This window comes from Scyliorhinus torazame, chromosome 7, assembly GCF_047496885.1.
Source record: "Scyliorhinus torazame isolate Kashiwa2021f chromosome 7, sScyTor2.1, whole genome shotgun sequence".
In the NCBI taxonomy this organism is placed as follows: domain Eukaryota; kingdom Metazoa; phylum Chordata; class Chondrichthyes; order Carcharhiniformes; family Scyliorhinidae; genus Scyliorhinus; species Scyliorhinus torazame.
This window is the reverse complement of record NC_092713.1, coordinates 309874584-309897309: the sequence shown is the minus strand read 5'-3', so window position 1 is coordinate 309897309 and position 22726 is coordinate 309874584. Positions and strand designations below refer to the sequence as shown.

Here is a 22726-nt window from a genome sequence, read left to right as displayed (position 1 = left end):
GCACATTCATTAGTGCCTTCCAGATCCACAAGGCCACCCCAAAGCACTTTGCAGCCAATTAAGTACCAAGTGTATTCACTGTAGGTCATATAACAGCCAATCTTCCATTAAGGAGACAGTTGGGGGAAGGTCAGAAATGGGACTCAGATTTTCAATTAGGGGCTGTTTAGCACTGGGCTAAATCGCTGGCTTTGAAAGCAGACCAAGGCAGGCCAGCAGCATGGTTCGATTCCCGTAACAGCCTCCCAGAACAGGCACTGGAATGACTAGGGGCTTTTCACAGTAACTTCATTTGAAGCCTACTTGTGACAATAAGCAATTTTCATTTCAATGGGACAAAAAAATTAAGTTGCTTTTCCTTCTCTTCAAGAGAAAAATACATTTTGAAAATTCCAGTTCTTCTTTAATGTAAAAAAAATGGGTCACAGACACCAAGCATCTTTTAATGGAGATCATACACAGTAAGAAAAGAAAATAACCTTTTGTATTTCAAAGTGTCAACTGGAAGAGAAAAAGTGAAGCACAAGTAGAAACCTCAGAGCACAGCACATACAACACGCCAAGGAAATCCAAAATAGGAACAACTGTACCTCAGATACAAATCATTCACCACTTTCCGATCAAGCTGATAATTTTTTTTTCATTAAAAAAAAAAATTTAGAGTACCCAATTCTTTTCTTTCCAATTAGGGCAGCACGGTAGCACAGTGGATAGCATTGTGGCTTCACAGCGCCAGGGTCCCAAGTTCAATTCCTCGCTGGGTCATTGTCTGTGTGGAGTCTGCACGTTCTCCCCGTGTCTGCGTGGGTTTCCTCCGGGTGCTCCGGTTTCCTCCCACAGTCCAAAGACGTGCAGGTTAGGTGGATTGGCCATGCTAAATTGCCCTTAATGTCCAAAAAGGTTAGGAGGGATTATTGGGTTATGGGGATAGGGTGGAAGTGAGGGCTTAAGTGGGTCGGTGCAGACTCGATGGGCCGAATGGCCTCCTTCTGCACTGTATGTTCTAAGGGCAATTTAGCGTGGCCAATCCACCTACGCTGCACATCTTTTTTGGGTTATGGGGGTGAGGCCCACGCAGACAAGGGGAGACTGTGTAAACTCCACACGGACAGTGACCCAGGGCCAGGATCGAACACAGGTCCTCGATGCCGTGATGCAGCAGTGCTAACCACTGCAACTGTGCCGCCCCCTGATCAAGTTGATACATAATTAGCCTGAAAGGCTGAATGATCTCAGGACATCCCAGCACTTCTCAAATGATTTAGACCTTGGACAGCAGACAGTTATTTTTAAAGAAGTCTTCAAGTTCCACCCACATTCCAGCAACAAGGAAGTAAACACTGCCCCTCACAGCTCTTACGGCGGGACTATCAGCCCAATCAATTTTGCATTTGAAGATCATTCTCAAAAACATTCCCAAGCTGTTATCTGGGTGATAGGTCACAAAGTCTAAAATAACTGCAAAAGAACCACAAAGGAGTAGGAAGTTTGTTTTTTTCTTTTACACACAGCAAGTTGCATAATCTGGAATGCACTACCCAAAAGGATAGTGGAAACAGATTCAATAGTAACTTTCCAAATACATACACGAAAGGGGGGGGGGGGGAGAAGAGTGATATCAGGAGAAGAGCATTATCAGATCATTTCGGACCAAGATTCATGAGGATCAGGAATCCATTTTGATTCATTTCAATCTGTATGCAACCAAGAGCTCTGGAAGCTAACAGACGCCAATTGAGATTGACCAATTTAACAGGCAGGCATTGAAATCCGCTATCGGCTGGTGGAGTCAGTACTGCTTACACACTTGTGCATGCACGCACGTGCATTTAACCATCGAGCTACAAAAGGAGGAGATTGTCAATTTTAATAATGAGATGTGCAACACAACACTAACATATCTGTGTTCGAGCTTCACAAAAATTGCAAGTGTCATAGAAAAAAAGAGAGCAATGGGTTTGAGAAGCTTAGAAAACCTCTTGCAGTTAAAAAAGGACTTTGCAACTTCATTCTTGTAGCACGATGTTTGACTCTCTACCTCACAGAAACAGACAGCAACTTTCCATTTACTGAATTATTGGAATGCCTGAATTGTTTCAGATCAGAGCTGGTCAACCTTAAAGAAAGGGTTTGTACTGTTCACCTGGATCAGAAATGGTGGGAATTTAATAACATTAAATCATTAATAGTTCTCCATGCTTAGAGTTTCTGGTTTTCATGACAGGCTATTGCGCTGTGAAGGTCAGGACCCCTTTACCAAGTGGCCAGTTCTCATGTGCCAGCATACAAGGCTGCACAAACTTGCGTGCATTCTGGAAGGATCAAAACAATAGGTGGTAACCATGCCGGATTTCCACCGCCTTAACCTAAGTGGCGCTGAGCCCAATTGCAGCACCCAAAACATTGCCCTGGCTGTGATCATCCAAATCAATAAAGATCAGGAACAGAATAAGGGTCATTCTTTGCCTGTCGATGACCTGTTCACAGAACCTGCAGTGACAGCACCTTTAACAAAACAAAACCAATACACACATCAGCCTTGATCTCTTTAAATGGTGGAACAATCTCAGGGGGTTAAATGGCTTCCTCCTCCCCATTCCTAAAGTATGGAACAGCTGAAACTAAACGCCAGGCAACCTTCTGAATGCATCCAAAACTTTTCCGTGAAGAGGTCTTGGAGAAAGGGGTACTTACAGCTTTTAACAGAATAATCCTTTATTAATAAACGCATCTTCATTCACGCTGTGCACAATCCCACTCAACTGGGGGTGGGGGGGGGGAGAAATAAAAAGGGGCAGCAAGGGGAAAAGAGAAGAGTCAATGAAAGGATGTCCTGTGTCAGTTTAGTGGGGTCGGTCAGCTGCTCTTCTTTGATGAGCCAAAGCCAGAAAATCCCATCACTGCCGCCATCTCGTCGTCCTCCTCGAATGTCAGTTCCTCCTCCGCTTTCCGCTTCTTCTCCTTCAGTTTCTCTTTTCGGTATGCCTTCGCCTTCTCTTCCTACAACACAACTTACAATTAATTATATACCACGTGTGACACTGCACGATGCCCCCAAGACGTTCCACAGGAGCACGTCAAACAAACATTTGGCACTGAGCATCACAAAGATGTGTCACGGCAGGTTATTTGGTTAAACAGGATGTTTTAACAAGCATCTTAAAAGTGGTGCAGAGGCACAGAGGTTTAGGGAGGGAGTTCCAGAGCTCCAGGAACAGCTACCAACAGTGCAGCAATTAAATCATGCGTACACAAGAGGCCAGAATTGGCGAGGCACAGAAATCTGGAGTGGACGACAGGAGGAGATAGCGAGAAGCCAAGGCATACAAGGCTATGGACCATGTGCTGGAAAAAGGGTTTAGAATAGCTAGGTGCTGGAAAGCTGGGGCAGACACGATGGGCGAAGGGCTGGTTTGGGTGCTGTAAAACGCTGTGACTCTCAGCCTGGCCATTGAGTGTCTGTAAACAAGAAATAATTTTAAAATTCTCATCACTAAAAGGAGGAACAAAGGAAATTAAAAAAGCAAGAAGAGTGGGGAATCCTAACAGAGGGCTCAACAGACGAGGCTGCTGGTTGATGCCTTTTATTTGATGTTTCAGAGATGACATTAGGATTACGGATTTATGGTCAGGTTCAGTAAAATTCCACTTTTATTACTTGTGAATTACTAGTGTTTTGATAGGTGGGCGGTAAACTAAATTTGCAATTCCATTCCCAGTTCTGTGAAAAACACAAATCTGATGTCTGAAAGACCCAGTTTGATTTTTATGATAGTCTGACAGCTCTCAATTATTTTCTCAGCCCACAAAATAAGCAAATTTAATCAAAGCCGATTTCACATCTCGTCGTGATCCCACCACTGCTGATTGCACAAGTGAAGAGAAACTAATTTTGTTTCCTTTCGCCCTTGCAGTTGCCAAACTGAAGAAACGAGGACTCAGGACTGTTCAATCCAAGATTTTGCTTCACTGGATCTTGCTGCCAAGCAGAGACAAAAACTTAGGGCAGCATGGTAGCATAGTGGTTAGCACAATTGCTGCACAGCGCCAGGGTCCCAGGTTCGATTCCCGGTTGGGTCACTGTCTGTGCGGAAGTCTGCATGTTCTCCCCGTGTCTGCGTGGGTTTCCTCCAGGTGCTCCGGTTTCCTCCCACAGTCCAAAGATGTGCAGGTTAGCTGGATTGACCATGATAAATTGTCCTTGGTGTCCAAAATTGCCCTTAGTATTGGTTGAGTGGGGTTACTGGGGTATGGGGATAGGGTGGTGTGGGCTTGGGTACGGTTCTCTTTCCAAGAGCCGGTGCAGACTCGATGGGCCAAATGGCCTCCCTCTGCACAGTAAATTCTATGAATAAAGTCACTAAAATTGTTAGAAGGACCTTCAGAGCTTCAATACAAGAATCTCTGCTCTGCTGGAAAGCAAGCAGAAGCAGAGACTGTGATAAGTTCCTTACTGAGCATGATTAGCCAACTCAGCCCAAAGCAGGGATCAAATCCAAGGCTTTGCCGGTGTCTACAATTTAACTCAAAGCTGGATATTTAGCTGGCACGTTGAGGGAGCTTCAATAAAACTGAGCATCACAACAAACCTCTGACCAAAGAACAGTTAAGATTCAGTTTGAGGGGCAGCACGGTGGCACAGTGGGTTAGCACTGCAGCCTCACGTGCCGAGGTCCCAGGTTTAATCACGGCTCTGGGTCACTGTCCGTGTGGAGTTTGCACATTCTCAGTGATTGCGTGGGTTTCGCCACCACAACCCAAAGATGTGCAGGGTAGGTGGATTGGCCACGCTAAATTGCCCCTTAATTGGAAAAAATGAATTGGGTACTCTAAATTTATTTTTTTAAAGATTCAGTTTGAATAGGGCAGCACTTCTGCGTCACGGCAGTGAGGACCCGGCTTCGATCCCGGCTCGGGTCACTGTCTGAGTGGAGTTCGCACATTCTCCCCCCCCCCCCCCCCACCCCCCGTGTCTGCGTGGGTTTTGCCCCCATAATCCAAAGGTGTGCAGGGTAGGTGAATTAGCCACACTAAATTCCCCTTAATTGGGATTTCTTTTTTCAAAGATTCAGTTTGAGTATTCAAGAGTGGCGAATAAAAAGAACTTGTATTTGTATATCAACTTTTACAACTTCAGAACTCAAAGCACTTTACTATAAGTACTTGTTTGTTTTGAAGTGCAATCACTGCTGAAATGCAGGAAACACAGCAGTCAATTTTGCACATGGCAAGATTCCTCAAGCAGCAATGAGTTAATGGCCCCAATCTTTTTCAGGGACAGTTTTCTCCATTCGTATAACATGATGCAAAATAACGAGTATTACCTCCTCCCGAAGTTCTTTCATGCGCTCCTCAAAATCGTACTCCTTTTGCTTTTCCTCAATTTTCTTTTTATTGATCTCAAAACGTTTCTTTACTTGGTCTAGCGTTGAGCGTTCCACTTTCATTGACATTCCCAGATTCCGTTGGTCTGTCAAGCAAAAACAGTGCCTTCAAACGGAGTCTGGTTGCAGAACTCACTGGCCCGCAGACGTACTTAACACGTGATTATTGCACTCACGAAAGGAAAAACAAGAATACATATTTGTACCGTACTCGCAATCAGCACTGCATTCAATTCTGGCACTGCACATCAGGAAGGATATCTTAATCAGGTGGCACAGGAAAACACTATGCCGGTTCACCAGAATGATACCAGGTTTAAATGGTAAATAATGAAGACAGGTTGCATAAACTTGAATTGTATTGCTTAGAGTATAGATGAGTGAGCGATGGTGGTATAGTGGTGAGCATAGCTGCCTTCCGAGCAGTTGACCAGGGTTTGATTCCCGGTCATCGCAGTGACGGTTTTTCAAACATTTTGTGGGCAGCACGGTAGCACAGTGATTAGCACTATGCTTCACAGCGCCAGGGTCCCAGGTTCGATTCCCTGCTTGGGTCACTGTCTGAGCGGAGTCAGCACGTTCTCCCCGTGTCTGCGTGGGTTTCTCGGCGGTTGCTCTGGTTTCCTCCCACAAGTCCTGAAAGATGTGCTGTTAGGTAATTTGGACATTCTGACATTCTCCCTCAGTGTACCCAAACAGGCGCCGGAGTGTAGCGCTGAGGGAATTTTCACAGTAACTCCATTGCAGTGTTAATGTAAGCCTACTTGTGACAATAAAGATTATCTGAGGTATGGAAAGTGATGAAAGTGGTTCAACCGGGTAGAGAGAGAGAGAATCTATATCCCCTGGTGTGAAAGCCCGAAAAGAAGGTACAACCATAATGTTGGAGCTCGGCCATTTATGATGTCAAGGGATGGAACAGTGGTTAGCACAGCTGCCTCACAACGCCAGGGACCCGGGTTCGAGTCCGACCTCGGGCGGCTCTGTGGAGTTTGCATGTTCTCCCCGTGTCTGTGTGGGTTTCCTCCGGGTGCTCCGGTTTCCTCCCACTGTCCTAAGATGTGTAGGTGAGGTAGATCGGCCATGATAAATTGTTCCTTAGTGTCCACTTCGCAGTGAAGCCTCAGAATTTTTACATCACTGAAAATTTGATGTCCACATTCACTTCAAAAGTAGCCGACTCTCTTTCCCAGCAGTGTGTCTAATGCCTACATTTTTATTCTTGTCACTAAAGTCAAATTCCACTTTTAATGGCCCAAATATGTCAATTAATTAAACCAGGAGAAATGGAGGGAAATGTGTAAAACAATGTGCGTAAGTGCAGAAAGCTCTCGTCCTTTGGACGCATGCATTGGTTCTGTATGACAGTAATAACCTTTTTGAACATTTCCCACTGTTCTTACATTGTTTTGCTGGCTAATGCGTTTGCTCGGTATGCTGCAAAAAGTATTTTTCTTATAACACCTGCGCCAGATTTACCTACATTTGGAACCTTTGTAGCTTTTGACCGGGGCAGCACAGTAGCACAAGTGGATAGCACTGTGGCTTCACAGCGCCAGGGTCCCACGTTCGATTCCCCGCTGGGTCACTGTCTGTGTGGAGTCTGCACGTTCTCCCCGTGTCTGAGTGGGTTTCCTCCGGGTGCTCCTGTTTCCTCCCACTGTCCAAAGATGTGTAGGTTAGGTGGATTGGCCATGTATTAAAAATGCCCATTAAGTGTCCATGGATGTGCAGATTAGGTGAGGTTACGGGGATTGAGTGGGTCTAGGCAGGGTGCTTTCAGAAGGGATCGGTGCAGGCTCAATGGGTCTAATAGCCTCCTTTTGCCTGTAGGGATTCTATGGATTCTCAGAAGCAATTCCCCATTCATAGCATAGTGAAAATCTGGAACACTCTCTACAAAGCTGGGGGGTGGCGGTCAAATAACATTTCAAAATGAGATTGAAAGATTGTTGTTAGGCCTGGATGAGGTTACAGAACGGTTAAATGAAGTTGAGATACAGATCAGCCATGGAGGATCTAACAGAATTATGGAACTGATTCAAGGGACTGAATGACCTGCTCTTGTTCCCTGCATCTCTGATATACCATGATAAAAGGCACTCGACACCGGTTTCATATTCTGACCGTTTGGATCACTTTACAGGCGTGAAAGGGATATTAAACCTTCTAAAACCCACATTAATCCATAACCAGGTGAGATAACTGTTGTGCTTGGACCACCTCCTGTGCAGGTGATAGAAGGATCACGCATGTTTTTTAAAAATAAATTTAGAGTACCCAATTAATTGTTTTCCAATTGAGGGACAATTTTAGAGTGCTCAATCCACTTACCCTGCACATCTTTGGGTTGTGGGGGCGAATCCCACGCAAAGACAGGGAGAATGTGCAAACTCCACACAAACAGAAGGGTCACGCTTTTACCCAGAAATGGTTACAACCGGGAATGCGCGGCCTGAAAAGTTGTTGGGAGCAGCGTCAATGGCAACCACCAAAAAAGGAACTGGATAAATACCGGGAAGAGGACATATTTTCTGGACTGTGGGACAAAGAACAGAAGAGTGGCTCTAGATTGGATAGTTCTTTCAAAGAGCCAGTACAGGCTAGATGGGTAGCATGGCCTCCTGGAATGCTGCGTCATTCGCTGAAACAGATAGTATATGTCTAATTTCTGATTGATTTGTGGTGCGTTGGTTCAGCTGCAGTCAATTTAAGCAGCGCTGACCTGCTCTTTGGTTTAAATGAAAGGAAATATAAATCTAAATAAAACTTGGTCCAGCGATATCAATATTTTCTATCGCCCCCTCCAATATTATTTTAAGCCCATATTTTATCACTTTAATTAAAACGTCTGGTGATGCTATTTGAACCGAATAGGAAAGACATTCTGACCAAATGACAGTTCCATCCGTGGTGTCAGGGCAGTTGGGGGCGGTGGGGGGGGGAGGGAGAGAGAGAGAGGGAGAGAGAGAGAGAGAGAGAGAGAGAGAGGAGAGAGAGAGAGAGAGGAGAGAAAAGAGGCGGAAACGTTTGTAAAACCCTTGACAAAAACAGCCAAAGTTTGTCAATTAAATGAAAGTGTAGCCTAATTTTCATGAGAATTCATATTTCTTCCATGAATTGGAACACACCACACTAATGCTCAGCTTAAAGTGTCGCAGACTCCAAGACAAAACCACCATCACAAACACACAGGTTTTGGACCAGACTCTCCATTCATCTCCTGTCCCATTGCAATCACTAGCAAACTCCCCGTGCCTGACTAGAATGCGATGTTCAGGCTCCGAATTATATCTCGGCTCTCAGGGAATGTGCTTTTCGAACACTTTGGAGTTTTAATTGTGCTTCTGATCAGCACTGAACTGGATCCAATTTCCACTGTGAACAAGCAGCCAATTCTAAGAAGTAAATAAGCTGTCTTTAATAGCCTACACTGTCAGCATGATAAAACACTCCAGCTTAACAATGGATGCGAGCATTCAATCTCCTGGGATTTTGCCAAACCATTAGGTTTCTTTTGATTTTTTTATCCAGTGTAGGAATCAGAAAAACAATATAGATCAAGGCAAGTGGCGGATCGTCAGAACCACACGGGTGTTCCATATTTATTTTGGGGGGAAATGACTTGGGATCACCGGGTTCGGACAAAATCAGTAATCTGCATCTCTCGCTCTTCTCAAAATCAACAAAACCCCCATCCCTGCTTCTCTCATCGCCATAGCCCCATCCCCACCTCTCTCACATGCAATGGGCATCCCAAATATACACCACAGACAGGGGAAGACATCGAAGAAAACGGTTCATCTCATTTCTTCCTCAAAAAGGCGAGTCAAGGATTTTAATTTTTTTACAGCTGCTTTTAATAATCAGATAATAAGTGAACATATCAAACCATTTCATATGAAACTATATCTGTCACACAAACATATTTAATGCATGCTGGTAGAATAAAACAAAAGGTTGTTTATAAGTACAACTGCAACATGTCGAGTGAAAAGTCATTGGGGAATAACGGTTGTGACACTATCGGCTCGCATTACCTTTAACTGCATCTCAAACAATCAATCTCGATTGCTATTGCAGTCAATCATAATAACCGATTGTCATCACAAGTAGGCTTCAATGAAGTTACTGTGAAAAGCCCCTAGTCGCCACATTCCGGCACATGTTCGGGGAGGAGGAGAGGCAAAGGTTGACACCTCTTGCCGCTCCCATTACCATGATGCCCATCCAGCTTCTCCCATATAAGTAACATCTCCCCTTCCCCATGTCTCCCATCACTCTAGCCATTCTCCACCACTCCCACCATTGACACCTCTGACACCTGCATTTTGCCCATCACTGGGACACTCCCGCCATCTCTTCCATCGCTGTGACCTCCATTGCGAAACGTCGTCTATATCTTCATTGTAAGGATAAAGTACCATTTTATTTCAACACGCTCTCCTGGTTGGAAATCTGAAAAAGTATCACTGAACAGGCACAGCTCAAAGTTCTGATGGACTTTGAAAATTCTTGAGGTGGCGCTCTCGCCAGAAGTTTCCTAAACAACCCTGTCCTTCTAAGTGCTGGTAGCACCCGGTGATTTATTCTGAGCCTTATCAGCTGTATTCTAGCTGTCATTACTGATGGTAGAGCTGGTAGCAACTTGGTTAATAGAACCATGGATCATACAGCAAAGGAGGCGACCATTTGGTTCATCCTGCATATACTAGCTCTGTGAAAGAACTATCCAATTAATCACACTCCCCAGCCTTTTCCCTGAAGCCCTCCAAAATGTATTCTTTTCCCTTTCAATTCCCTTTTGAAAATTACCATTGAATCTCTTTCAGATTGTGCAAACCACATTGTAACAATTTGTCACATGGAAAACATCACCTCATCTTGCCTCTGGTCCTTTTGTCAATTACTTTAAATCTGCGTCCTCTGGTCACTGACCCTTCTGTTGAATTGAGAGCATTGCACAAAATGGAGATACTTTTTTCTCTATAGTGTATGACACCAATATATCAAATAGACCCAAATAATAACATAATAAATAACATTCTGTACAATTGTGCAGTGACCAGGTTAGATCTAATTGTGTTTGTTAGAGACCGTTAATTGTTTGTTAGAGACCCCGTTATCTACAGCAACGCCACCCATTCCTGTACTGTTCACTTACGTTTTTTGCCATTGATGTGATCGAGGAAATTAATGGAATCCTTCACTACACAGTCACAAACATTGCAGTAATATCTGTCAAGAGAAACCAGACACAAAATTAGCTTATACGACAGGAGACAGCTGCCCACAGTTATACTGTTTTGTGTTCCATAAACAGAAAGAGGCAATTTGGCCCCTTGAGATAGTTCTGTCACTCGGTGAAACAACGCAAGATCTGGATCCTAACTCCATGTACTTGCTATGCCACCATAAACCTTTGAGCAATCGGCAAGCAAAAATCTTCTGATCTCATTCGATCTACTGTTTTTGTGGGAGCAAGTTCCACACTTCTACCTTTGTTTGAGCAACAACTTAGTTCATGTAGCACTTTTGATGCAATTAAACATCCCAGGATTATAAAACTAATCGCTGGGTAGCATGGCTGAACGCTCTAAGGCACTGGATATAAGCTCCAGTCTCTGCGGGGACATGGGTTCGAATCCCACCGTTGCCAGAGGTGATTTCCGTTTATGGGCAGCACGGTGGCACAGTGGTTAGCACTGCTGCCTCACAGTACCAGAGACCCGGGTTCAATTACAACCTTGGGTGACTGCCTGTGTGGAGTTTGCACATTCTTCCCGGTCTGCATGAGTTTCCTCCGGGTGCTCCTGTTTCCTCCCAAAGTCCAAAGATGTGCAGCCAGTGAGGACTCATCAGTTCATAAGATCTAGGAGCAGAATTAGGCCATTCGGCCCATCGAGTCTGCTCCGCCATTCTATCATGGCCGACATGTTCCTCGCCTGCTACCTACAATGTCACAGACCAAGAGCTGGATTGCGAAATCAGCCAGAGAATCTCCTCCCTGGAACACATGACCTAGGAGCGGGAATAGGCAATTTAGCCTCCCGAGCCTAACACCCTCAATGTGATCATGGCTGATCCCATCCTGGCCTCAACTCCACCGTCCTGCCCGTTCTCCATAACCCTTCAACCCGTTACCAATTAAAAATCTGTCTAACTCCTCCTTAAATTTACTCACCGTCCCAGAATCCACCGTACTCTGGGGTAGCGAATTTCACAGATTCACAACCTTTTGGTAGAACCAGTTTTCACTCAAATTTGTTTTAAATTTGCTACCTCTTATTCCAAGATTATGACCTCTGGTTTTACAATGCCCCACAAGAGGAAGCATCAGCTCCACGTCTACTTTATCCAGAACTTTTAGCATCTTGTATACCTTGATTAGATCTCCTCTCATTCTTCTTTGGCTGAATGGTCTCCATCTGCACTGTAGGGACTCTATGATTCTAATATGACACTGAGCCACAGAGGTGTTAGGTCAGATGATAGGAAGCTTGGTCAAAGAGGTAGATTTTAAGGAGTGTCTGAAAGAGAGGTAGAGAAAGGGAATTCCAGAGCTTGGGGCAGGCCACCTATGGTGGTGCTATTCAAATCAGAGGTGTACAGGAGGCCAGAATGAAAGTACAGATACCAGGGAGGGTTGTGGGGCTGAGGAAATGTTTCCTAACTGCTGCCTGATTTTAGGGTTATACCTGCCCCTTCTAGACTCCCCCTACCAGCAGAAAAAGTTCCTAACTAGCCTATTGTTTAGTTTCAATACCTAAATAAGCTCAAATCACCCTTAACCGTAGGGAATACTGTCCTGGGTTATATAATTTCTCCTACAATGCAATTCTTCTGCATAGAAGTAGAATTGATTCATCAGAATGTTATGGTATATCTTATAATATATCTTAAGGTATCTTAAGGTACAGTGTCCAGAACTGTATACAGTACACCAAATGTGGACTGACCAGGGATTTGTCTAGCTGTAACAAAAGATCCTACTTGTTATATTCTAGCCCTCTATTTTATAAAGATTAACATTCATTAGGCTGGTTACATTTGGTACCCAACTACTCAATCTTAGTGATCTGTGTACATGGACCCAAAAATCCTGCCACGGTTTCCAGCTTTTCAACATTTACAAAACGTTCAGATATCTCGTTATTAGTCTAAAATAGATGACCTCACACTTATTGAAATGCACCTGCCATAGTTTTTCCCACTTGTTTAATCTATCAACGCCCCTTTGTAATCTTGTGCTCTCACGTACATTGCTTACTATATCATCAACAAACTTGGATATTTATGCCTCTCTGAATTATCTATATGATTGATAAACATAGTGAATAGATGGAAGATCCAGCACGGTCCTCTTGGACATGACTTGCCACTTGTATGTACCCATTATCTCAGTTGTGTCTTCTGTCACCTCACCAGGGATAGAATTTGCCTTCTATTCCATGAGCTTTAACTTTAGCTCACAGTCTCTTATGTGGAACCTTACTGAATGCTTTCTGGGTATAAACTACCTCATTCCTCTGTCTACTACTTTAGTTAATTCCTCAAAATATCTAATTAGGTTCGACAGACATGACCTATCCTTTACAAATCAAAGCTGGCTCTCAAATCTCTCCAAGGATTTAGCTGTTGTTAATTATAGAATCCAATAACTTCCCCACAACTGATGTTAGATTAATAAATCTGTAATTTCCGGTTACTTTCTCTCACCTTTCGGAAATAATAGTTACATCTCCACTGCACGAGTGTGCAAGGTTCACGTTCAGTCTATTCTGTAATGCAATAAATGGGCAATTGATGCATTTAATAAAACTGATTGTGGTTTTATTAGAATAAAATACTAGAATGCCTCTGCATTGGAGATGTGAACCCACAATGTGAAACCCACTGAGCCGCAGCTAACTCTTAGCCTACAGGACTAATTTATCCTAATCTGCAAATTATATCCTCAAAAATACAAGGAACACCACAGGTCAGTCAGCAGCAGCCCTAGATGTGAAGAGTGATCACTGGGTTGAGGTAGCAGAAGGGGGTGGGCAGGCTGGTTCGGATGGGACTGTGCTCCCACCACTAATCCTCCTCCTTCCTTCACCCCAACCCACCACATCTCTCCAAGAGACAATATCGACAGAGGAGGAAAGAAACAAAACTGGAGTGTGAAACACAGCACTCACCCTCCCATTTCCGACTGGGGTGTTGTCTTGGTGATGACTATGGTTTTTCCCAATTTTGATTCCAAATCCACTTTATAATCTCTGTGGCGTAGGAGCTCACGTTTGATTGGTACTGGAGGCTTTGCTGAAACAGAAATAGAAAACATTAGCACGTGGAACTAGCCCCAGGTTACTTCAAAATACCTCCTGCATAAAATTGATCATGTCGGTCATTGTTTCCTTTGCACACACTGAAATCTGCATCTCCCATCTTACCTCTGCAAATTTCTAAACACTATAAAAACTGAATTAGGGGCAGCATGGTGGCGCAATGGTTAGCATTGCTGCTTCACGGCGCCGAGGTCCCAGGTTCAATCCCGTCTCTGGGTCACTGTCCGTGTGGAGTTTGCACATTCTCCCCGTGTTTGCGTGGGTTTCGCCCCCACAACCCAAAAGATGTAGGTGGATTGGCCACGCTAAATTGCCCTTTAATTGGGAAAAAAATTATTGGGTACTGTTAAATTTATAAATAAAATAAAAGTTCTCCTGAAGAGAAGGAAAGGTTGATAGGAGATTTGATAGAGGTGCCAGAATTGAGGGGTCTGGACAGAGAAGGTCAAATGGTGTCCTTCTATGTTGTAACCATGCTAGGATTCCTTCCCTGGCTCTTTTCTCAATCAATTTACGATTTGTGCCCTCAAGTTACAGGCCCTTCTGCCACTACAAATTTTCTTTTCAATTTAATTAATTTTATTGCCCATCCCTAGTTGCCCTTCAGAAGGTGGTGGTGAGCTGCCATCTTGAACCGCTACAGTCCCCAAGTGACAGTACACCCACAATGCTGTTAGAGAGAGTGTTAGGATTTCATCCCAGAGATAGTGAAGGAACAGCGATATATTTCCAAGTCAGGATGGTGAGTGACTTGGAGGGGGACTTCCAGGTGGTGGGGTTCCCAAGTATCTTCTGCTCTTGTCCTTCTAGATGGTAGCAGTTATGGGTTTGGGTCCAAGGAACCTTGGTGAGTTACTGCAGTGCATCTTGTACATGGTACACTCGGCTGCCACTGTTTGTTGGTGGTGGAGGGTTTGAATCTTTGTGAAGGGGGAGCAATTGAGCGGGTTGCTTTGTCCTGCATGATGTTGAGCTTTTTCAGTGTTGTTGGAGTTGCACTCACCCAGGCAAGTTGAGTGTATTCCATTACACTCCTGACTTGTGCTTTGTAGATGATCGACAGGCTTTTTGCAAGGGAAGATGGTTCGGAGATGGTCTCTTGTAGGAGATGGCCATTGCCTGGCATGAATATAACTTGCCACTTATTAGCCCAAACTTGGATATTGTCCAGGTCTTGCCGCATTTGGACATGGACTGCTTCATTATCTGAGGAGTCGTCAATGATGCTGAACAGTGCGCAGTCACCTGCAAACATTCCCACTTCTGACCTTAAGATGGAAGGGAGGTCATTGATGAAGCAGCTTAAGATGGTTGGGCCTAGGACACTACCTTGAGGAACTCCTGCAGTGATGTCCTAGAGCCGAGATGCTTGACCTCCAACCACCACAACCATGTAGCTGCATGCCCGGTGACTCAAAGCAGTGGAGAGCTTTCCTCCTGATCCCCATTGACTCCCGTTTACCTCAGGCTCCTTGCTGCCATACTCAGTCAAAGTATTGCTTGATATCAAGGGCAGTCGCTCTCACCTCAGCTCTGGTATCCAACTCTTTCTTCAGGAGCTGAGTGACCCTGATGGAATCCAAACTGAGCATCCCTGAGCAGGTTACTGCTGAGTAAGTGCGCTTGATCGGACTGTTGATGACTCCTTCCATCACCTTGCTGATGATGGAGAGTAGACCGATAGGGCGGTAATTGGCTGGGTTGGATTTGTCCTGTTTCTGGTGTACAGGACACACCTGGGCAATTTTCACATTGCCGGGTAGATGCCAGTATTGTAGCTGTACTGGAACACCATGGCTAGGGGTGCGGCAAGTTCTGGAGCATAAGTCTTCAGTAATATTGTCAGAATATTGTCAGGACCTTGAGCTTTTACAGTACCCAGTGCCTTGAGCCGTTTCTTGATATCACGTGGAGTTAATTGTATTGGCTGAAGACTGGCATCTGTGATGCTGGGGACCTCCGGAGGAGACCAAGATGGATCGTCCACTCGGCACTTCTGGCTGAAGATTATTGCAAATGCCTCAGCCTTGTCTTTTGCTGGGCTCCTCCCTCAATGAGGATGGGGATATTTGTGGAGCCTCCTCCTCCAGTGAGTTAACTGTCCACCACCATTCACGGCTGAATGCAGAGCTTAGGTCTGATGCGTCTGTTGTGGAATCGCTTAGCTCTGTCTATTACTTGCTGCTTATGCTGTTTGGTACACAAGTAGTCCCGTGTTGTAGCTTCACCAGGTTGACACCTCATTTTTCAGTATGCCTGATTTTGCTCCTGCCATGTTCTCATGTACTCTTCATTGAACCAGGGTTGATCCCCTGCCTTTGTGGTAATGGTAGAGTGGGGGATTTGCCAGGCCACGAGGTTACAGATTGTGGGCGAGCACAATTCTGTTGCTGATAGTCCACAGCGTCTCACAGATACCCCGCCTTGAGTTGCTAGATCTGTTTAAAGTCTATCCTATTTAGCACGGTGGTAGTGCCGCACAACACAATGGAGGGTATCCTCAATGTGAAGACGGGACACTGTTTCACAAGGACTGTGCAGTGGTCTCCTGATCGCCAACAAAACCCTTCACAACTTTTAACACCTCTACTAAATCTTTCCTTAACCTTCTCTGCTCTTTTCCAGTGTCTCCACATAACTGAAGTCCTCGAATGACTGGGTACCATTCTCGTTAATTCCTTTTGCACTTCTCCAAGTCTTAACAATCTGGAGTAGATTCAAATGCAAACTGGGCCCACATCCTAGTTGCTTCCCCCCACCCCTCCATAAAACCGCGCACAAGATTGTTATGAACAAAATACCTTGTGCTTTCATCTATTCTCCAACAGGAAGTCAGTTTGCGATGATACAATGCTCATCCCTCGATTTTAACTGCTCCACAGTCATGGGCCATCTTTAGCCACCAAATCCCTCAAAAATCAAGGGCGCCTACCGTTCCATCCCCCGGCCGCACTTTGGGAAATCAGACCATAAGAGGGTGCTCCTTCTCCCGGCATACCAGCAGAAACTCAAGCGGGAGAATCCAGCTAAGAAGGTCGTGCAGTGCTGGTCCGAGGAAACAGAAGAGCTCTTAGGTGACTGCTTAGAGACAGTGGACTGGTCCATATTTAAGAACTCAGCGACCAACTTAAATGAGTATACCACCACCGTCACAGACTTCATCAGCAAATGTGTGGACGACTGCGTGCCAAAAGAAAGCGGTACATACGTTCCCCAACCGGAAACCATGGCTCAATCATGAGATTGACTCCCTACTGAAGGACAGATCTGAGGCGTTCAAGTCAGACGACCCTGACCTATACAAGAAATCCAGGTACGACCTCCGCAAAGCCATCCGAGATGCCAAGAGAGAATATCAACCAAGCTAGAGTCACAGACAGACTCTCGGCGGTTGTGGCAAGAACTAAACAACATAACGGGCTACAAAGCGAAGCCGAGCAGCATCTCCGGCAGCAGCGCACCCCTCCCCGATGAACTCAATGCATTCTATGCTCGGTTCGAACAGGTAACCAACAATCCACTGTCGAGTGCCCCAGCAGCCAATAGCTCACCCATACCCACCATCACAGCTTCCAAAGTCAGATCGGCCTTCCTGAAAGTGAACCCTCGGAAGGTGACAGGCCCGGACGGGATCCCTGGTCGCGCGCTCAGAGCCTGCGCGGACCAGCTGGCAGAGGTGTTCGCGGACATCTTTAACCTGTCCCTACTCCACTCCGAGGTCCCCACCTGCTTCAAGACCACCACCATCATACCAAAAGAAGAACCAGGCAATGTGCCTCAATGACTACCATCCGGTGGCCCTGACTTCAGTCGTAACGAAGTGCTTCGAGAGGCTGATCATGAAGCGCATCACCTCCATACTCCCAGATCGCCTTGATCCACTGCAATTTGCATACCGTTGCAACCGGTCCACAGCAGACGCCATCTCCCTGGCCCTACACTCATCCCTGGAGCATCTCGACAACAAGGACTCCTACATCAGACTCCTATTTATTGACTACAGCTCCGCCTTCAACACCATAATCCCAGCCAAGCTCATACCAAAGCTCCAAAACCTAGGACTTCGCTCCCCATTCTGCAACTGGATCCTCGATTTTCTGACCAACAGATCACAATCAGTAAGAATGAACAACAACACCCCTTCCACAATAGTCCTCAATACCGGCGCCCCGCAAGGCTGCGTACTTAGCCCCCTACTCTACTCCCTGTACACACACGACTGCGTGGCAAAATTTGGTTCCAACTCCATCTACAAGTGTGCTGACGATACGACCATAGTGGGCCGGATCTCGAATAACGATGAGTCCGAATACAGGAGGGAGACAGAGAACCTAGTGGAGTGGTGCAGCGATAACAATCTCTCCCTCAATGCCAGCAAAACTAAAGAGCTGGTTATTGACTTCAGGAAGCAAAGTACTGTACACACCCCTTTCAGCATCAACGGGGCCGAGGTGGAGATGGTTAGCAGTTTCAAATTCCTAGGGGTGCACATCTCCAGAAATCTGTCCTGGTCCACCCACGTCGACGCTACCACCAAGCAAGCACAACAGCGCCTATACTTCCTCAGGAAACTAAGGAAATTCGGCATGTCCACATTAACCCTTACCAACTTTTACGGATGCACCATAGAAAGCATCCTATCTGGCTGCATCACAGCCTGGTATGGCAACTGCTCGGCCCAGGACCGCAAGAAACTTCAGAGAGTCGTGAACACCGCCCAATCCATCACACAAACCTGCTTCCCATCCATTGAGTCCATTTACACCTCCCGCTGCCTGGGGAAAGCGGGCAGCATAATCAAAGACCCCTCCCACCCGGCTTACTCACTCTTCCAACTTCTTCCATCGGGCAGGAGATACAAAAGTCTGAGAACACGCACGAACAGACTCAAAAACAGCTTCTTCCCCGCTGTTACCAGACTCCTAAATGACCCTCTTATGGACTGACCTCATTAACACTACACCCTGTATGCTTCACCCGATGCCGGTGCTTATGTAGTTACATTGTGTACCTTGTGATGCCCTATTATGTATTTTCTTTTATTCCCTTTTCTTCCCATGTACTTAATGATCTGTTGAGCTGTTCGCAGAAAAATACTTTTCACTGTACCTCGGTACACGTGACAATAAACAAATCCAATCCAATCCAATCCAATCCAATCCAATCCAATCCCTAAGCTCCGGAATTCCATCCCTAAGCCCGTCTGCATTTGCACCTCACTCTTCTCTAGGTCGCTGCAACCCTGTTCTGTTGAGCTGCTCGCAGAAAAATACTTTTCACTGTACCTCGGTATACGTGACAATAAACAAATCCAATCCAATCCTTCAAACTTACCTTTGACTGAGATTGTGAAGCTTCTCTTGCTATGTTTTGAGTTTTGTGAAGAGATAGCAGAGAGGATTGATGACAGTAATGATGTGGTGTATATGGACCTCCAAAAGGCATTTAATAAAGTTCTGCACAACAGATTTGTGAGCAAAGTTAAAGCTCATGGATGGAAAGTGACAGTAGCAACATGCATATGAACAGGAAACCAATAGTGTGATTGGTTGTTCTTCGGATAGTGGACTTCCCCAGGGTCGGTGTTAGGACCTCTGGTTTTTCTTGATAATATATCGATGACTTGGTATACTGGTGCCAGACAATAGAAGGTTATTCAGCCTGATCCCACTTTCCAGCTCTTGATCTGTATCCTTGTCGGTTCCAGTATCTCACACACATACGGGGAGGCAGTGGTGTTGTGGTATTGTCACTGGGCTAGTAATCCAGAGACCCAGGGTAATGTTCTGGGGAAATGGGCTCGAATCCCACCAGGGCAGATGGTGGAATTTGATTTTAAAAATCTGGAATTAAAAGTCTAATGATGACCATGAAACCATTGTTGATTGTTGTAAAAACCCATCTGGTTCACTAATGTCCTTTAGGGAAGGATATCTGTTATCATTGCCTTGTCTGGCCTACACGTGACTCCAGATCCACAGCAAGTGGTTGACTCTTAAATGGGCAACAAATGCTGGCCCAGCCAGCAACGCCCACATCCCATGAACGAATAAAGAAAAAAATCCAATGTTTTCAATGTGATGAGGGCTTCTGTCTCTCTATCACCTTTTCAAGTATTGTTCCAAACCACCAAACGCCTTCAATAAAAAATAAATCCTCAACTTCCCTCTAAGCTTTCTACCAATTATCCCTAAGGGACGCCACTTCAAATGGACTACTACTGACCACATGTGAAATATATCGTCAAACCTCCAGTGTACTTTGTGCTTGCGATACATCGACATTAGGAGTACATTTTAGGTCACAGAGTTGCTTCACACTCTGCCCAATGAGATTTTCCAACCAGTAACCAGCATTAATCTATTCTAAACTACAATCTATTCAACCTTAAAATGGCACGAATCGCAAGACCCAGGTTATGTTCAAGGGAAAGATTCATTCCGAGCATCAACTTACCATCTCGCTTCTCTCGTTCTTCCTGCAACCGCTTCTGTGCCAATTTCTCATACTCATCCTTGTCCCACTTCTTGCGGAAGTCCATGTTTTTCGTCTGCACAGCAAGGAGAGGAGAGTTAAAAATAGAAGCTGGGGGGGGAGAACACTGATCAAAACAGTCAAACGGCATCCCCAGCAAAAAAAACTATTTGTGGCCTCGCAAGTGTGCGCGCAGGTTTGAGCAGAAGGGAGAGAAAGACTTGGATTTATACAGCACCTTTCACAACGTCAAATGTTTTAAAGCACTTTGCAACCAATTAAAAACTTGCGAAGTGTAGTAACTGCTGAAATGTAGAAAACACTTGGATTCATCAAATCCCTACAGTGCAGAAGGAAGTCATTCAGCCCATTGCATCTGCACCAACCACCCAGCACTTTACTCAATTTCAGAGAGGAAAGTGATAACGACCAGCTAAATCTGCTTTAGTGATGTTGGATGACGGATACAAATTGGCCCCAAGACATTGAGAAGAACTCCCTACATTTCTTTACCATAATGCCATGGATTCTTTTATATCCACCCAAGAAGTTTAATATTTTATCTCTAACCACATTACTGACAGCGCAACGCTCTGCCAGTGCTACACCGGTAAGTGCAAGCCTAGATTATGGGTTAAAGAACGTGGAGAGTAGCTTCAACTCACAATCTTCTGATGGAGAGAGTGCTACCCATTGACCGACAGCTGACCAAAGGGAAATCCAAAGAATGCTGACAATGTTGGAAACTACAGATTTCTTCATTAGACTCTCAGTGAGTTGAGGACTCTAAGGGTTAGATAGAAAAGGGGGTGGCATGGCAACACAGTCTGTATGGTATCACTGCTGTCTCTCAGCACCAGGGACCCGGGTTCAAGTCCAACTTCGGGTGACTGTGAAGTTCGCACATTCTTCCGGTGTCTGCATGAGGTCCCTCCGGGTGCTCAGGTTTCCTCCAAAAGGCGTGCAGGTTAGGTGGATTGGCCGTGCTAAATTGGCCCCTTAAGTGTCCAAAGGTTAGGTGGGGTTGCGGGGATAGAATCATAGAATCTTAGAATTTACAGTGCAGAAGGAGGCCATTCGGCCCATAAGAGTCTGCAACGGCCCTTGGAAAGAGCATCCCACTTAAGCCCACACCATCCTATCCCCACAACCCCACCTAACATTTTTGGACACTAAGGGCAATTTATCATGACCAATCCACCTAACCTGCACACCTTTGGACTGTGGGAGGAAACCGGAGCATCCGGAGGAAACCCACGCACAGGGAGAACATGCAGACTCCGCACAGTTACCCAAGCCGGGAATTGAACCAGAGACCGTGGAGCTGTGAAGCAACTGCGCTAACCACTGTGCTACCTATGATGGGGATTTGGGCATGGGTAGGGTGCTCTGTCAGAGGGTTGGTGGAGACTCGAAGGGCAGAACTGCACTACAGGGATTCTATGAAAATCTGCAAAAGGATGTTTTCTCCCTCAGTACAGAGTTTTAATTCCCCATTTCCTAGTGACACCCCCAGAACTGCAATAAATAAGCACCCATGTGTTATGCAGTTAATACCCCCCCCACTCTCCCCCCTAAATACCCCCCCCATTAATACCCTCCCACTCTCCCCCCTAAATACCCTCTCCCCCCAAATACCCCCCACTCTCTCTCCTCTAAATACCCCCCACCATAATACGCCTCCACTCTCCCCCTGTTGATACCCCCTACCCTCACCCCCAGTTAATACCCCCCACTCTCCCCCCCCCAGTTAATACCCCCACTCTCTCCCCCCCCAGTTAATACCCCCACTCTCTCCCCCCCCCCAGTTAATACCCCCTACTCTCCCACCCTGCCAATACCCCCCACTCTCCCCCCCCCCAGTTAATACCCCCACTCTCTCCCCCCCCAGTTAATACCCCCACTCTCCCCCCCACCCCAGTTGATACCCCCTACTCTCCCACCCTGCCAATACCCCCACTCTCCCCCCCCCCCCCCCGCGGTTAATACCCCCGCAGTATCTCTCTCCCCAGTGAATACCACCCCCACCCCCACCCCCACCCCCACCCGGCCGATGTGTGTTTATTCCGGGCCAGCTGTTCCCGAGGCCGGGGCCTCCGCTATTGGGCAGCTGCGGGGCTCCCAGTCAGGAGACCCGGAGACCCCGGGCTCCCCGCACCCTCCCGGCCGCCGGTCCCTCGCAGCAAGGGGGGTGGGGGGGGGGGGCACGGACTTACCCCGCTACCCGACGCCATCCCGACTCCGCTTCTGCCTCCGCTCGGCCGCAAAACTGTCGCACGGAGCCGGCCCGACCGCCGTAAACCGTTCAGAGCCCTGCGCCAACGAGAGCCTGGCGGAGACAAGAGGCTCCCAACAGCTGGAAACCCACTTTCAGAAACCACGGCGCCCCCTGTGGAGTGGAGGACCCACCTCCTGGCTCCAAACAGCCTCCTGGCTCACCACAGGTGCTGCCTGCGCATGTCCAACATTTGGGTTTTTATTCAGAATTCCTGCATCTGCAGGATTTTGCTTTAATATGAAATATTCCAGGGTCCC

At 46.1% G+C, this 22726-nt stretch overlaps 1 protein-coding gene and 1 non-coding gene across 3 annotated transcripts; one reads left to right on the top strand and one right to left on the bottom strand.

Moving 5' to 3' along the window:
* Positions 1 to 381: 381 nt before the first annotated feature.
* zmat2 (zinc finger, matrin-type 2) lies at positions 382 to 22552 on the bottom strand. 2 transcript variants are annotated; one of them, XM_072512760.1, is made up of 6 exons: positions 22408 to 22552; positions 20174 to 20267; positions 13568 to 13691; positions 10549 to 10622; positions 5325 to 5470; positions 382 to 3000 (listed from the first exon to the last, which is right to left on the bottom strand). In XM_072512760.1, exons 1-6 carry the CDS (start codon positions 22423 to 22425, stop codon positions 2857 to 2859), a joined length of 600 nt encoding a protein of 199 aa, XP_072368861.1. In that variant the 5' UTR covers positions 22426 to 22552; the 3' UTR covers positions 382 to 2856. The 2 variants fall into 2 exon arrangements, with proteins under 2 accessions (XP_072368861.1, XP_072368862.1); XM_072512761.1 differs by lacking the exon at positions 22408 to 22552 and adding an exon at positions 20857 to 21076.
* trnag-ucc (transfer RNA glycine (anticodon UCC)) lies at positions 5769 to 5840 on the top strand. Its single transcript has one exon. It is a non-coding gene; the product is annotated as a tRNA-Gly (tRNA).
* Positions 22553 to 22726: the final 174 nt, after the last annotated feature.